Genomic DNA, 15,203 nt, shown 5'->3' with positions numbered 1-15,203 from the left:
ATGCTGTTTGGAATCTAGTTTCTGTGCATTTGAGTTACAGATCTGCATCAGGAGTTTTTTTTTCCAGAAAAATACGTGCTCAAATTACCCTCCCTCCACTTTCCCTTTAGTGAATATCCCTGCTCCGCCCAACCCGTTAATAGTTTCTGCCGTGTGATTGAGTTTTGTGACAGCCAATGGAATCAAAAGAATTTCTGGGTTATCACTAATTAGTTTTTCTGTCTTTTAAACTTCAGTGGTTTTGTTGGATTCTAAGGAGTCACAAGCTGAACTGGGATGGACTGCTCACCCATTAGATGGGGTAAGTAATGAACGAGTTGTTTGCTGGTCAAATGAATTTACATTTGGGTGGAAATCATACAAGCCGCTGTCATCAAACTATTGACTTGGACAAAAAAAGAATTTCATTAATTACTCAGCATCCGATTACAGCCAGTGGATCCTCTCTTCTCCACCATTCTGATTAGGGCCCTCTATGTCAGCGACTGTGTTCTCAATGTATTAAAACTACTTTCTGAACATGCATAAATGTTTGCCAAGTTAACGTTGGCATGTTGTGATTTATTGCACCTATTTATTAATACCCAAGGCTATATGTTTTGCTAACCAAGTAATCAAATCAGTAATTTTAAAATAAAATCCCAAGTGCTGAAAATAGAATTAATGGTTTAGCTCAATGACCTCTCAGTGGAACTGGAAATATCAAGATGAAAATGCTTCAGGATGCAGTGAAAGTTGGAGGAAGGCAGCTCTGAAATTATTTATCTGAAACCTTCTCTCTTCCAACACCTGAGGTTTTATTGCAGATTTTCAGCGACTGTTGTATTTTCCTATTGGTAATTATGCATGCTGAGCAGTGTAGACTCGGATTTCCACCACAACAAGACTTGTACCACCATGCCGGCTCACATTTATCCTACCCTTGGCTTGTATTCAACTGACAAGATTTTTTTCCACCCGAGGTAATCGTGTCTAGAAACGTCAAGCATTCTCTTCCAACAATACAATTGAATGACTTACTTTAACATGGAAATGCAATCATGGGAATGTGATCAGGCAACATTTGATTCTGCCCCATTAGACAGAGCACTTAAAGGTTGAGAAGGAGAGCAGAAAGAAAGGGAGCTTGAGAAAAAAGGTCCAGGGAAGGCCCTTGTTAGATGAAGCTAAATTGCCTATGGTGAAGGAAATGACCAGAAGTTGATAGAACATGGACGTCTCAGACTAGGGAAGATTTGGGACAGGATAGGCAGATTTGAGAATGACCAAACCCAACCACCTTGGTCAAACATGACACCAAATCTGCCAATGGTCTAATTCAGTTTCAGACCATTTTCAGTCAGTGTTTAGTTGGAAGAATTTTCTGTTCATCTCATACCTGGCATGTTGTCTGAGTCCACGATGAGACTGGAAGATGTAATGGTGAGGGGGTGCTGGATGTTACAAGCATACACCTGGAATTATTACAATGCTTTCAGGACAGCTATATATGAGAGATTCTGACGATGACCAGGGTTGGTTTGCTACTCATCAATACCCAATGAGGTTTCAATTAGATAGCTATGAACAGAATCAGGTGTGTGTAATGCTACTCATTTAATAATGAAGAGAGCTCCAAGGTATCGGAAGGATGTTATTCAGATGGAAAGAGTTCAGAAGAGATTCACCAGGATATTACCAGGACTTTAAGCCTTGAGTTATCAGGAAAAGATTGATAGGTGGACTCTTTATTCCATGGAGCATAGGAAGGGTCGCCTTGTACAAGTAAATAATGTCATGAGAAGTATGGATAAAGTAGCGCTCATGTTTATCCCAGGTGATGCTATAAAAAAGAGGGCATGAGAGGATGAGATTTAAGAGGAACCTGAGGGGAAACTTTTTACATTTAAATCGTTGTCCATATTTGGAACCACTGTTGGAGGAAATAATAGAAGTGGATGTGATTGTGTTATTCAAAACTCATTTAGACCGGTACATAGATAGGAAAGGTTTAAAAGGTATGGACCAAATGCAGGCATGTAGAACTAGTCCAGAATGCTTACTTGGCTGGCATGGATGAGTTGGGCTGAAGGGCCTGTTGGGCTGAAGGGCCTGTTCTGTGCTACAGACACTGGACGAAATAGAGATGCTGGAAGAACAGTGGGTCGGGCATCATCTTTGCAGGGAAATGACCTGTTAGATTTCTGATTTTGGGGTCTCACCCCCACCTCCTTCTCAGGTGCTGCTCCAATCTACTGCGTTCCTAGTTTATATTCTATCTCCTGCATTTACCTGGCATCCACCTCTATGATAATTTGGTCAACTCTTATTTTATCCCCTTAAAGAAAAGCACTGAAACAACAAATCCATACCCGGTTGTTTCTGTAATAAATAACAGTGGTCTTTCAATATGACCATAATTATCTATTTTTAAATAATCTGTTGGCATTTTCTGGTAAATCTTTACCAAGATAATTATTGATCAATATTATCCATTACATTTTTATTGATTTTTGAGATCATTAAAGAAGTCCAGATGTTTGCTGGGAAATCCTGTTTGATGAAATAGTTCTCTCCAGGCCACGGAAGGGGAGAACACTGCTGCTGTTTGGCGGGAGCTGCAGTTGCTTGATTAGGGAGACAAATCCATTCAACATTTTGCAGTTGTAAGCCATTGTTCTAAAATCTATTTTGCCAGGAATGTGACATTGATCAACCAAATGATGAAAACTTAAGAGGTCAGAGGGAGGGGAGTTCTTGTTTCCAGTTGGATTTGGTGTAATTTTACACTCTACTGATCTTGCTTCATTCTGGGTAAATTTTTACTTTTCATTTTATTGATGCTTAAATGACCCCTTTTCTTCTCCTTCTCCCCCCCCACCCCCCACCTTTTCCTTATCCCGCTGACTGCCTATACCAACCCCCTCCCCCTTTCAAAACTCATGCATTAGTCCCAACTCACTCACTCACTCTGAACGCCTCTTGTTCTCAGGATTTTCAGATCCTCAGTTCAGCGCTGAACTGCTTACTAAGTTGTGGGGGTTTTTAGGACTGTACATAATGACCACCGCCAGTGGGCTGATATTGCCTCAAACCGTGCATCTTGGCGCCTCACAGTTTGGCGGGCAGCAACCTTCTTTGAAGAAGACCGCAGAGCCCACCTCACTGACAAAGGGCAAAGGAGGAAAAACCCAACACCCAACCCCAACCCACCAATTTTCCCCTGCAACCGCTGCAACCGTGTCTGCCTGTCCCGCATCGGACTTGTCAGCCACAAACGAGCCTGCAGCTGACGTGGACTTTTACCCCCTCCATAAATCTTCGTCCGCGAAGCCAAGCCAAAGAAAGATAATGAATAGTACGGCGAAGCACAGGAGCAGGAATTTTGGCCCGCTCTCTCTGTGCTGAGCCTGATGCCAAATTAAACTATCTCTGCAGCTTACACATGACGCGTATCCTGCCATTCCCTTAATATTCATGTCTCTCTGAAATCCTCTTAATATTTTTTTAGGGCAGCATGGTTTAGTGTAGCAGTTAACATGCTTTTTCCATCTACTGCCTGGGTTCAAATCCAGCGTTGCCTGTGAGGAGTTTGTACGTTATACCCATGACCTGCGTGGGCTTTCCCTGAGTCCAGGTTTCTTCCTGCTCTCCGAAATGCACAAAGTTGTAGGTTAATTGGGCAGGCATAATTTCTGCTGTGTTGTAAATACAATTAAATGCCTCTACTTAATCTCCTTTCACCACAACCCCTGCCATTCCATTCCAGGCACCTGCCATCGTAGTAAAAACACAATGCTGGGGCAACTCAGCAGGTCAAACAGTGTCCTTTATGTAGCAAAGATAAAAATATGTCACCCACGTTTCGCGCTTGAGTCTTTCATCAAGGTATGGAAGAATGTCGACAAAGGGGGGGGGAGGCGTGGTCACAAAGGCAGGAGGTAATGTGTGGAAAAGGGAGGGAGGGCACAGCAGCAGGCACGGTTGGTGCAGAGGGGAGACATTTGTGGGTAATGCCCCCCCTTGTGAGGTGCTGTGCCCCATACGCTCACGCCCATCGCTTGTCGTCAGACCTGCCTCCACTCGCGTCATTAGTGCATGTTTGGGGCCACGCTATTGACTCTCCATGCAATAAAAGCAGCGCTTTCGGCTGCTACGTGAGAGGGACAGAGGAGATTTACGTCTACTTGGAAGGTAGGCCAGCCCCCCCGGTGAGGGAGTTTACGACTGTCAGTCTGAGCCCTACCCAGTTACCTGATGCTCTCTTCAAACACTCATTCTGGTGCCGACCCTGGCACCAAGCAAGGGGAGGAGGGATAGGGAGGTGAATAGAGAAGGAAGGGGTTGGAGAACTGACAGTGGGAAAGGGGAAAGGAGAGCAGGCTAGCAGAAACAGGAAAAGTCATCATCGTATTCAGATGAGAGCCAAAGAATGCAATGGTAGCCTTGTATGTAGTTTTACAGCATGGTTAAAATTATTAACTAAAGTAACAGTGGGGATGGATGGTTGGAATCCGAGAATATAGCAGAAACACTGGATACTTTGGCACATCACATCCATGGGGACCATCTTGGTCCGACCTTTGCTAATCTCATTTACCGGCACTTGGTCCATAGTCTTTTATGCCCCAATGATTCAAATGCTTGTCCCAATGGTTCAATGAGAGCAACTCTCTTTGTCCCTCCTTCGGCAGTATGTTCCAGATTGCAACCATACTCTGGGGTGGGGGAAAAACATTCTGTTTCCCTCTAAACTAATTGCTCACCTTAAATCTCTGTGCACACCAGACCCCCTCCCCTTCCCCGGGCTTTTATTTATCAGCTGGTCGCCTTCTGTGTTTATTGCATTTATTTATAGAAAGTTTATGGAATTCCACCTTTGACCTCTCAAAATTAATACCTGCAGAATTTTCTCGTGCTCAAGGAAATGGTCCCAAAGTGAGTTGGGATACAGGAGACTGAATTGTCAATCTTCTGGTATATTCCAAATCAACTCCTTTCACAACGGGGAAAGTGAAACTACTACTTGAAGGGAAAGTTGAGGGGGATCTTGTAATCTCAACACTTTCGGACTTGATCTATCGAAGCCAGCAAGAACAAGGTAGCTCGAGAATGAGATTTTTACCCTTAAAGCCACCAGTGTAGACTCTCACCCTTCCAAGTCTTTCAATCCCTTCCCCGTTGTACTCTGTTCCCAGAAAGACCAGCTTCTTCACTGCCCCAATTGTGCTCAGACCCTGGATCCCTTGTACACTATGTACATCATGGATGAAATTCAAGGCAACCAGCACTTTAAACATCTGTTATTTGAAGAAGTCATTGGGGTGCAGTTGGGAGAGTTGCTGCCTCCCAGCTCCAGTGGCCTGGATTCAATCTGCCTGTGTGCTGCCTGTGTAGAGTGTTTGTGTTCCCCTGTGACCACAGGAATTTTCCTCTGTGGGTTCTGTTTCCTCCCACGTACCAAAGACGTGTTTGGGTTAATTAGCTGCCCTAAATGACTCCCTGTTGTGTAGTTGAGTGATAGAATTGGAGGGAAGTTGATGGGAATGTGCGAAGAACGTTCTGGGAGCTCGCATAGACTCGGTGGGTCAAAAACCTCTTTCTATGTTCTAAGGGAATACGGAAAGTTAGAATTTTGTTTCTGGTTGTTTATAAGTTGTCGGATATTCTGAATGAAGAGAAACATATAATTCTGATGCTGGAATCTTGAAGGAAGAAAATCTAGAGGATTAGTCTCATGAGAAAGGGCCTTGACCCAAAAGAGGGTCTTGGTGTGTCAGACTCATGAGAAAGGGACTTGACCCAAAAGAAGGACTTGTGCGGTCAGACTCGTGAGAAAAGGCCTTGACCCAAAAAGAGGGACTTGGTGGGTCAGACTTGTGAGAAAGGGCCTTGACCCAAAAGAGGGACTTGGCGGGTCAGACTCGTGAGAAAGGGCCTTGACCCAAAAGAGGGACTTGGCGGGTCAGGCTCGTGAGAAAGGGCCTTGACCCAAAAGAGGGACTTGGTGGGTCAGACTCGTGAGAAAGGGCCTTGACCCAAAAGAGGGACTTGGTGGGTCAGACTCGTGAGAAAGGGCCTTGACCCAAAAGAGGGACTTGGCGGGTCAGACTCGTGAGAAAGGGCCTTGACCCAAAAGAGGGACTTGGCGGGTCAGACTCGTGAGAAAGGGCCTTGACCCAAAAGAGGGACTTGGTGGGTCAGACTCGTGAGAAAGGGCATTGACCCAAAAGAGGGACTTGGTGGGTCAGACTCATGAGAAAGGGCCTTGACTGAAAAGAGGGACTTGGTGGGTCAGACTCGTGAGAAAGGGCCTTGACCCAAAAGAGGGACTTGGTGGGTCAGACTCGTGAGAAAGGGCCTTGACCCAAAAGAGGGACTTGGTGGGTCAGACTCGTGAGAAAGGGCCTTGACCAAGGGACTTGGTGGGTCAGACTTGTGAGAAAGGGCCTTGACCCAAAAGAGGGACTTGGTGGGTCAGACTCGTGAGAAAGGGCATTGACTCAAAAGAGGGACTTGGTGGGTCAGACTCATGAGAAAGGGCCTTGACTGAAAAGAGGGACTTGGTGGGTCAGACTCGTGAGAAAGGGCCTTGACCCAAAAGAGGGACTTGGTGGGTCAGACTCATGAGAAAAGGCCTTGACCCAAAACATTTGACTGCTCATTTCTCTCCATGGATTCTCATTGACCTGTGAGTCTCTCTACCATATTTGGTGATCTGAATATTCCAGGAATGCACCCTAAAACTTCACAATATTAATTTAGACTCGTTGCACAGTGACCGGCTCTGCCAGATCCTAACTGGCTTTCGTTAAAATTCCCCGACTGGACACTAATAAACTGTTAGACTGTTGAAATCTGACCTCTTCTAAGATGAAGGTAGAGGATTAGAATCTTTTTTTCCCCCCGAAGGTAAAAATATCTCGTTCCAGAGGACCTGCTTTTAAGGTGAAAGAGGCGGTGTGAAATTTGAAGGAGACGTGTGGGGCAAGTTTTATGAATGCTGATTGTGTTTGGTGCCTGGAACAGGGTGTAGGGTAGTGGTAGAAGCAGATATGACAGTAGTGGTAGAAGCAGATATGACAGTAGTGTTTGAAAGGTTTCCAGAATGAAGCACTGGGATGTAAGGTGTAGAGGGATAAGTATCCTGTGTAAGCAGAGTTTGTTTAATTTGGATATTATGCTCGACACATAGGCTGTACTTTATTTATTTAGAGATAATGTAACAGGCCCTTTCAACGCATGAGCCCGCACTGCCAAAATACACCCATGTGATCAATTAACTTACTAACCCCCGTAAGTCTTTGGAATGTAGGAAGAAACACGAGCACCCAGATAAAACTCTCACATATTACGGGGAGATCGTACAAACCCCTTACAGGCAGCACTGGATTTGAAACTGGATCACTAATGGTGCCTGCTGACAGTTTTTTTCATACCTTGATGAAGGGCTCAAGCTGGAAACATTGGTGATGTATCTTTTGCTACATAAAATACACTGTTTGACCAGCTGAGTTTCTGTTTCTTCTTCAACCATAGTGTCTGCAGTCTGTTTGTGTTTTACTTGAGAAGTGGGCGGGGGGTGGTGGATTAGCTCTCTGAATGGAGCGGTAAGGGGCAGGAGCTGGAAGAAGGAGACAGAAGGAAAGAGAGAGACCGGGAAGGAGGCAATGTTGATGCCAACTAGTTGGAAAATGCCTGGTTTGAACTGCATCACAGTTGAATAACATAGTCCATTCCATGATTATGAAATCATAAATGTACACAATATAGGGCAAGAGAAAGCCAATGCTTAACTTCATAGTTGGAGAAGGAATTTGCTTCAATGGAACAAAATGCCATCAAGGTTTTTGAAACTTCACGGTTTTAACAATAACTTCCCCTTGTCCATTTCCTTCCACAAGTAGCTTGGGAAGTAAATCACATTAAATAAGATCTGAAATGGTGAAGAGTTAACCATGGCTATATCAGAGGACGGTTTTTGCTGTGATTGCTGTACACACTTATTATTGAGAAGAGGACTTGCAGCCAATAAAGGGTATCCCATTAGTTTGCATTTGATTTGAATAAGACTTTTGCTGTGAATAGACATGGAATGGGTAGGTGCCATGTCCTGAGTAGAGCTGCTTCCTGAACTGGATTCCATTTCCACTGCACCCTCACTCCTCCATTCCCTACCAAAGACCGTACCATCCCCCCACCCCCCACCCCCAACGAATGACTCTAGACAAAAGAAGCCACCATGCTGAACTCATGAAGGGAAATCAGTGGGAATGTTGAGTTCAGCATTGGAAATTAAAACGTAACCAAAAAATAATGTAGATGTTAGAAATCTGAAATAAAAACCAAACATATTGGAAATGCTCATCAGGCCAGGCAGCATCTTCAGAGAGAATCAGGGTTCATAAATCAGATTCAAGACTATCTGTCCAGTCTTTGACCTGGAAAGTTAACTCTTGTCTCACTGCAGCCTGACGTTTCTTTTTCCAGCGTTCTGTTTCTATTCAAAATTGAGCACAACGTTCTCTCTGAAAATGACTTTGCAGGCAGGTGTGGTCAGGGGAGACTTTTTCTCCAATATTTGACTCTGACGTTCAAGCTACCTAAAGCTTTAACCAATGACAAAAGAGGCAGGGAAATTGCTGATCGTCTTATTTTGAGACCTTTTAAGTTTTGTTTTGCCTCTCTTTTCAGTGGGAAGAGATCAGTGGGGTGGATGAAAACTATAAACCAATTCGTACTTATCAGGTCTGTAATGTCATGTCTTCTAATCAAAACAACTGGCTTCAGACTGGGTGGATTACACGGCAGAATGGACAGAGAATCTTCATTGAACTGAAGTTCACTTTGAGAGACTGTAACAGCATCCCTGGAGTGGTTGGAACTTGCAAGGAGACGTTCAATCTTTACTATATTGAGTCGGACAATGACATTGGCAGAAACATCATGGAGAGAAAGTATGTGAAAATTGACACCATAGCTGCGGATGAGAGCTTCACGCAAGGAGACCTTGGTGAGCGCAAAATGAAACTGAATACAGAAGTTCGCGAGATTGAGCACCTTGTCAGGAAAGGATTTCATCTCGGGTTCCAAGATGTAGGTGCCTGTGTGGCTCTTGTTTCAGTGAGAGTTTATTACAAAACCTGCCTTTCCACGGTGCAAAGTTTGGCCGTCTTTCCGGACACTGTGGCAGAAGCGGCCTTTTCGACCCTGGTGGAAGTATGGGGATCGTGTATCAATGACTCTGAGGCAGAAATGGATAACCCCCCAAGGATGCACTGCAGTGCAGAAGGTGAATGGCTGGTACCGATTGGGAAATGTGCCTGCAGTGCTGGGTATGAGGAGAAAGCTGGCAGATGTGAAGGTAAGCTTTCAATTCTTATCTGAGTTTTGAACGGGTAAAGGAGAAATGTAGCAATGAAACCTGTCGAAGTTGAATTTATGGTAGCATTTCTACATCTGCTTCAATGCTAGGTTGCAATGAAGATGTTAATTGCACATCTACTGCTGTCTTTGAATATGCTCTGCTGGTGTATTTCCTTGAGGCACTGCATTTATAAGAAAGAGGAGCTTAATCCTGACAGGACCACGGAGGAGATGTATGTGTGGCAAATCTGCTTTTGTCATCCTTGAGAGGTGAAGTGCCAGGGATTGAGTAAATTGCTCTAATTCATCTGCTCGATGACATTCCACAGCTAGGGCTGATGTATATTTAGGCCAAGGTTGAGCATTCATATTCCCTATATTCCCATCAGCACCTCCCAGATTCTACCAGTCATCGACATATTAAAGGCAATTTTAACTTGTTAACTGGTGTGAATTGTGGGATGTAGGAGGAAACGGAGCAGAACGTGGTCACTGCGGGGAACTTTCAAACACCACACAGACAGCACTGAGATCCGGATTGCACCCAGTCTCTGAGCTGCATCACTGGCTCACCCTTTGCCTTAGAGGTACATGGCTGCAGTGGCGGGTTACCATGCACCACGTTCATTGTGACAAGTTGGTTTTGAAGGGAACTGCTCATGTGAAGAAGCTGAAGTCCAACACCTCCAGGTTCAAGAACAGTTTCCCCCCCCCCAAAAAAAAACTGGCTTCTGAACCTGCATGTATCACTTGAACCATAAGATGATTACAAACCCACTGTACTATTGACACAATGTCCTCTTTTTCCATTATTGGCCAACTATATAAATACACATTTAATTTCCCTTTCTTCTGGATGTTGTGGCGTGTATATGACTCCATTCTAATTGATCTGCTAATCTGCTCTCTTTTCACCACATTGTTGATACGATTCATCCGTTTCAATGGTCAACTTCAGCACTGCCTTCATTATCTGGTATGTGGGCAGTAATATCAAATGCCAGCCTGTCCTACTTCACAATGAAGATGGGCTGTCAGCTGATGGGGGCTCTTTCGCTACTGTAGGATTTGCTCTCGGGTTAAGTTTTGATCGTGTGACAAGCCACTAATTCTGTTGGCCAATTAGAACCAAAACGCTGGTTGTTGCCCAATAGTTTAGCAAAAAGTTGTGGTTTGGTTTGGAGTTGCAAGTGAGAGGGTGCAGATTCCATTTGCTGACATGTCACAGGACAGGCTGCATCTGCTTTTTGCCACAGTTAATGCATTGGTTTTGGAACATTTGCACATTTGCTCTGATGTTAATCGCTCAAGGATGAAGCAACAACTGGGAGCTTCCTCCTGCCTCGAGTAATGCAATGCTAAGATTTAAAAAAAGGAGATTTTTTTTCCTCCTCCTCCCTGCCCCCAAGTGTTACAACATGCTCTTGAATCAGTGAGATGCAATAACCCCTCCCCCAGTCTCTTTCCCAATCCTCTGCCTTCTTTCCTCCAGCTCCCCACCCTTTCCCCTCCATTCAGAGAGATGCTCGCTCTTATTAGTTTTTTTCGCTTCTACCCTCTCATCTATACCCATCCATGACCTGTTAGCCTGTACTCCTCCCCTGTCCCTTCGAACCATAGAACACTACAGCACAGAAAAGGGTGATTTGTCCCTTCTTGTCTGTGCTGAAACATCACTGACCTGCACCCATTCCATAACCTTCCAGACCTCTCCCATCCATTTATCGATCCAATTTATTTTTAAAACTTAAGAGTGAGCCTGCATTTACTCGTTCCAAGCTCCCACCACTCTGAGTGAAGAAGTTCCCCTAAACCTTTCCCCTGCATCCTGAAGCCATGTCTTCTTGTATTTATCTCTTATAACCTAAGTAAAAAGAGCCTACTCACATTTACTGTCTATATCTCTCATAATATTGTCAACCTCTATCAAATCTCCCCTCATTCTTCTACGCTCCAAAGAATAAAGTCCTAACCTGTTTAATCCTTCCCTGTAACTCAACTCCTGAAGACCCGGCAACATCCTAGTAAATCTTCTCTGCACTCTTTCAATCATACTGGTATCCTTGCTGTAGTTTGGTAACCAAAACTGCACACAATACTACAAATTTGGCCTCACCAATGTCTTAGACAACTTTACCATAACATCCCAACTCCTGTACTCAATACTTTGATTTATGAAGGCCAATATGCCAAAAGCTTTCTTCACAGCCCTGTCTACCTGTGACACCACTTTCAGGGAATTGTGTGTCTGTATTCCCAGATCCCTTTGTTCCTCCATACTCCTCAGTGCCCTACCATTTACTATGTATGTCCTACCTTAGTTTGCCCATTTTTTCAGTTTGTCTAGATCTCTGCAAGCTTTGAAAGTCTTTGTCCCTGCCTCCACTCTTGGTGTCATCAGCAAGTTTGCTGATCCAATTTACCACATTATCATCCAGAACATTGATATAGACAACAATGTTCCCAGTACCGATCCCTGAAGCATACCACTAATCACAGGCCTCCAGTCTGAGAAGCAGTCAACCACTACCACTGTCTTCTCTCATTCAGCCAATTTTGAATCCAATTTACCTCTCCATTGATGCCTAGTGTCTGAACCTTCTGAATGAATCTCCCAAGTGGGATTGTCCTGGGCAAACTTGTACCTCTCACTCTGTTCGTTTTAGATTGGTCACAGTGAGCTACCGAAAGAAAATAGACACACATGCCGAGAGCACTTCAGTTTATACAAATCTTTATTACAAATTCTAAAGCTGATTTCAGACTACAATATGCAAGCCCTTCCCAATTATACTTATCAACGCCTGGACTGATCCCAACTGCCGAAGCGAGGCAACACCCGCACACTTGTAGTAGGTTGTCGGGGCGCCGGTAGCAGCTTCTCCACCTCCCCCGACCGGGACGTTGGGTGGACTCTAGAAGTTCTTCTTGCTGAGAGATGTTGCCACCTCTAGGAGAGTCTCAAACTTCAGCAGCGGGACCATGGCTTATATTACCCAAAAACTGCTTACGCAACCACCTATTCCCAGCTCAAAAAGAAAGATAAGCGACCAAGCTAGCATGCCTAGGCTTCTATCGAATAACACAACTTTCTAGCTTATCAATTTGAATACAATGGTTTATTTTGCGTCAAGGTTAGGTCTCTCTGCCTGAAAGACTGTGACCAAAACAAACAGGAAGATTAAATGTTCTTGGTACACAGATGTCTTTTTGTCAGATAACTGCATCTCTGGGCCCCATGGAGGAATTTAGCTTGTGTCTGCTGAGTCTCAAGCAGGTTACTGATTCTCAGCCTTGCAGGATCAAAACACGTGGTTTAAATCCTCCAATACAGGGACCTTGTCAAAGGTCTTACTAAAGTCCATGTGGGCAACATCCACAATCTTTCCTTCATCTACTTTCTTGGAAATTTCCAAAGAAAAACTCTATTATAAGATTTATTAAACATGATCTACCATTCACAAAAAACATGCTGACTATTGTTAACAGCCCTTAGCTGTCCAAATACACAATCTCTCAGAACACTCTTCAATAATTTACCTTCTACTGACTTCAGGCTCATCGGCCTATAATTTCCTGGTTTACTTTTGAAGCCTTTTTTAAGTTATGGAGCACCGTGAGCTATTCTCCAGCACCTCACCTGTGACTCTTTGGCTTGGCTTCGCGGACGAAGATTTATGGAGGGGGTAAAAAAGTCCACGTCAGCTGCAGGCTCGTTTGTGGCTGACCAGTCCGATGCGGGACAGGCAGACACGATTGCAGCGGTTGCAAGGGAAAATTGGTTGGTTGGGGTTGGGTGTTGGGTTTTTCCTCCTTTGCCTTTTGTCAGTGAGGTGGGCTCTGCGGTCTTCTTCAAAGGAGGCTGCTGCCCGCCAAACTGTGAGGCGCCAAGATGCACGGTTTGAGGCGTTATCAGCCCACTGGCGGTGGTCAATGGGGCAGGCACCAAGAGATTTCTTTAGGCAGTCCTTGTACCTTTTCTTTGGTGCACCTCTGTCACGGTGGCCAGTGGAGAGCTCGCCATATAATACGATCTTGGGAAGGCGATGGTCCTCCATTCTGGAGACGTGACCCATCCAGCGCAGCTGGATGAGTCACCTGTGACTAAAGATGTTTTAAATGTATCTACCAGGGTCCTGCAGTTTCTACGCCAGTCTCCCTCAAGGTCTGGTCTGAGGGAGAACAAGGTCCAATCCTTCTCTACACCAGTGGTTCTCCACCTTTTTCTTTCCACTTTAAGAAATCCCTGAGCCATCGGTGCTCTGTGATTGGCAAGGAATTGCTTCAGATGGGATGTGTGTGGAAAGGAAAGGTTGAGAATCACTGCTCTAGATCCAATTGTTAATGAAATATTTTGCTTGAGAAAAATTGTTATTGGCCCATTTCCTTTGGAGTTCTGAAACCATGCACATAACATAACAATCCTCACCTTTTTATTCTGGTGCCTGTTTTTTGTTCGTGTGTGATGAAGGGCCCAGGCCCGAAACCTTTGTACCCCTTTGAGTTTCTCCAGCTCCTCCATGTATTGCACAATTACACCCCTTTGATTTCATGGGCAAGGATAATGGAAGAGCGGTTCTCCCATGTCTAGTTCTCCAGTAGCCTCTCACCAAAGAGAGGTTATAAATCAACCAGTCCTGTTCCACTGTCGGTGACACGAGAGAGAGAAAGAAAGGCATTGTATTTATTTGACTCCTTTATTGTTCTAAAGCCCTTCCATGTGAATTCAAGGAATTTAAGTTGTGATATTCCATTCTGCCAGGCTACAGTTGTCTACGGGCAGATCTAAATGTGTAGTCATTATTCGTCATGTACAGGGAACCAACGAGGAAACAGAAAAGTTCCAAAAAAGTCACGTTAATGAATGAACCTCCCTTGTTCATTCAAATAGTTTTGCTGTTGACAGAGTTTGAACAAAGTGGACAAAAGCAACATTGGTCGGCACCTATGGAGTAGATAACAGGAGGTTGACTGCTGCACAGCCACCACTTTTTGGTACCATTGCCACTGGACATGTTGAAATGATCACTTGTTGCCTGAAGCATTAAATGTGTAGAGCAGTGGTTCTCAACCTTTTTCTTACAGTATTCCCTATACTATCGGGGCTCTGTGATTAGTAAGGGATTGCTTAAAGTGGTATTTGGGTGGAAAGAAAAAGTTTGAATTGTACCTCATTGACTCGTTATGTGCACGGTTTCAGAACTCCAAAGGAAATGGGCCAATAACAATTTTTCTCAAGCAAAATATTTCAGTAACAATTGGATCTAGAGCAGTGATTCTCCACCTTTCCTTCCCACACACATCCCATCTGAAGCAATTCCTTGCCAATCACAGAGCACCGATGGCTCAGGGATTTCTTAAAGTGGAAAGAAAAAGGTGGAGAACCACTGGTGTAGAGAAGGATTGGACCTTGTTCTCCACCAATTTTTTTTCTCATTTTTCAAGCGAGACTTTTCTATAAGTGTACTGCCCTTATTAATTCAAGCGTCATAAAATATTGGAAGAAGAGTAGGAGTTTTTCTGGATGATGCAGGTTGCAATCTTGGCTTGGGATGTCAAACCCAGATGAACAACACATTACTCATGTTTTCTTGAGCTCTGGCTGTACCTCAGCAATTCAGCTTACTTTCCCCAGTGTGAAGGCTTTATTAATGAATGCCAGTGAGAATTCACCATTTTAATTAACAGGACCGCCCCCCCCCCCCCCCCACCCCCACCTCACCCCATCCTCACTGCCTTAGTTGCTTGTGTAGTTTGCGGAATTTTTAATTAAATAATTTGCACATTTTCTGGGACAAAAGCATGCTGCAAGTGGAATTGAAACTTGTTGGGTGCAACTTCCCAAGGTCACCGATATC

At 44.3% G+C, this 15,203-nt stretch overlaps 1 protein-coding gene across 1 annotated transcript in view; it reads left to right on the top strand.

The window, feature by feature from the left end:
• The first annotated feature begins 239 nt into the window (after positions 1-239).
• LOC138741573 (ephrin type-A receptor 7-like) overlaps positions 240-15,203 on the top strand; it is a 434,573-nt gene continuing 419,609 nt past the window's right edge. The window contains exons 1-2 of the mRNA XM_069895829.1: positions 240-301; positions 8,674-9,343. Of these exons, the coding sequence (XP_069751930.1) occupies positions 8,740-9,343 (604 nt within the window). The 5' untranslated portion in view covers positions 240-301; positions 8,674-8,739. The remainder of the gene's footprint in view (positions 302-8,673; positions 9,344-15,203) is intronic.

This window comes from Narcine bancroftii, chromosome 8 (genome assembly GCF_036971445.1).
Source record: "Narcine bancroftii isolate sNarBan1 chromosome 8, sNarBan1.hap1, whole genome shotgun sequence".
Classification (NCBI taxonomy): domain Eukaryota; kingdom Metazoa; phylum Chordata; class Chondrichthyes; order Torpediniformes; family Narcinidae; genus Narcine; species Narcine bancroftii.
The sequence above is the reverse complement of the archived record's forward strand: the minus strand, read 5'-3'. Positions and strand labels throughout refer to the sequence as shown.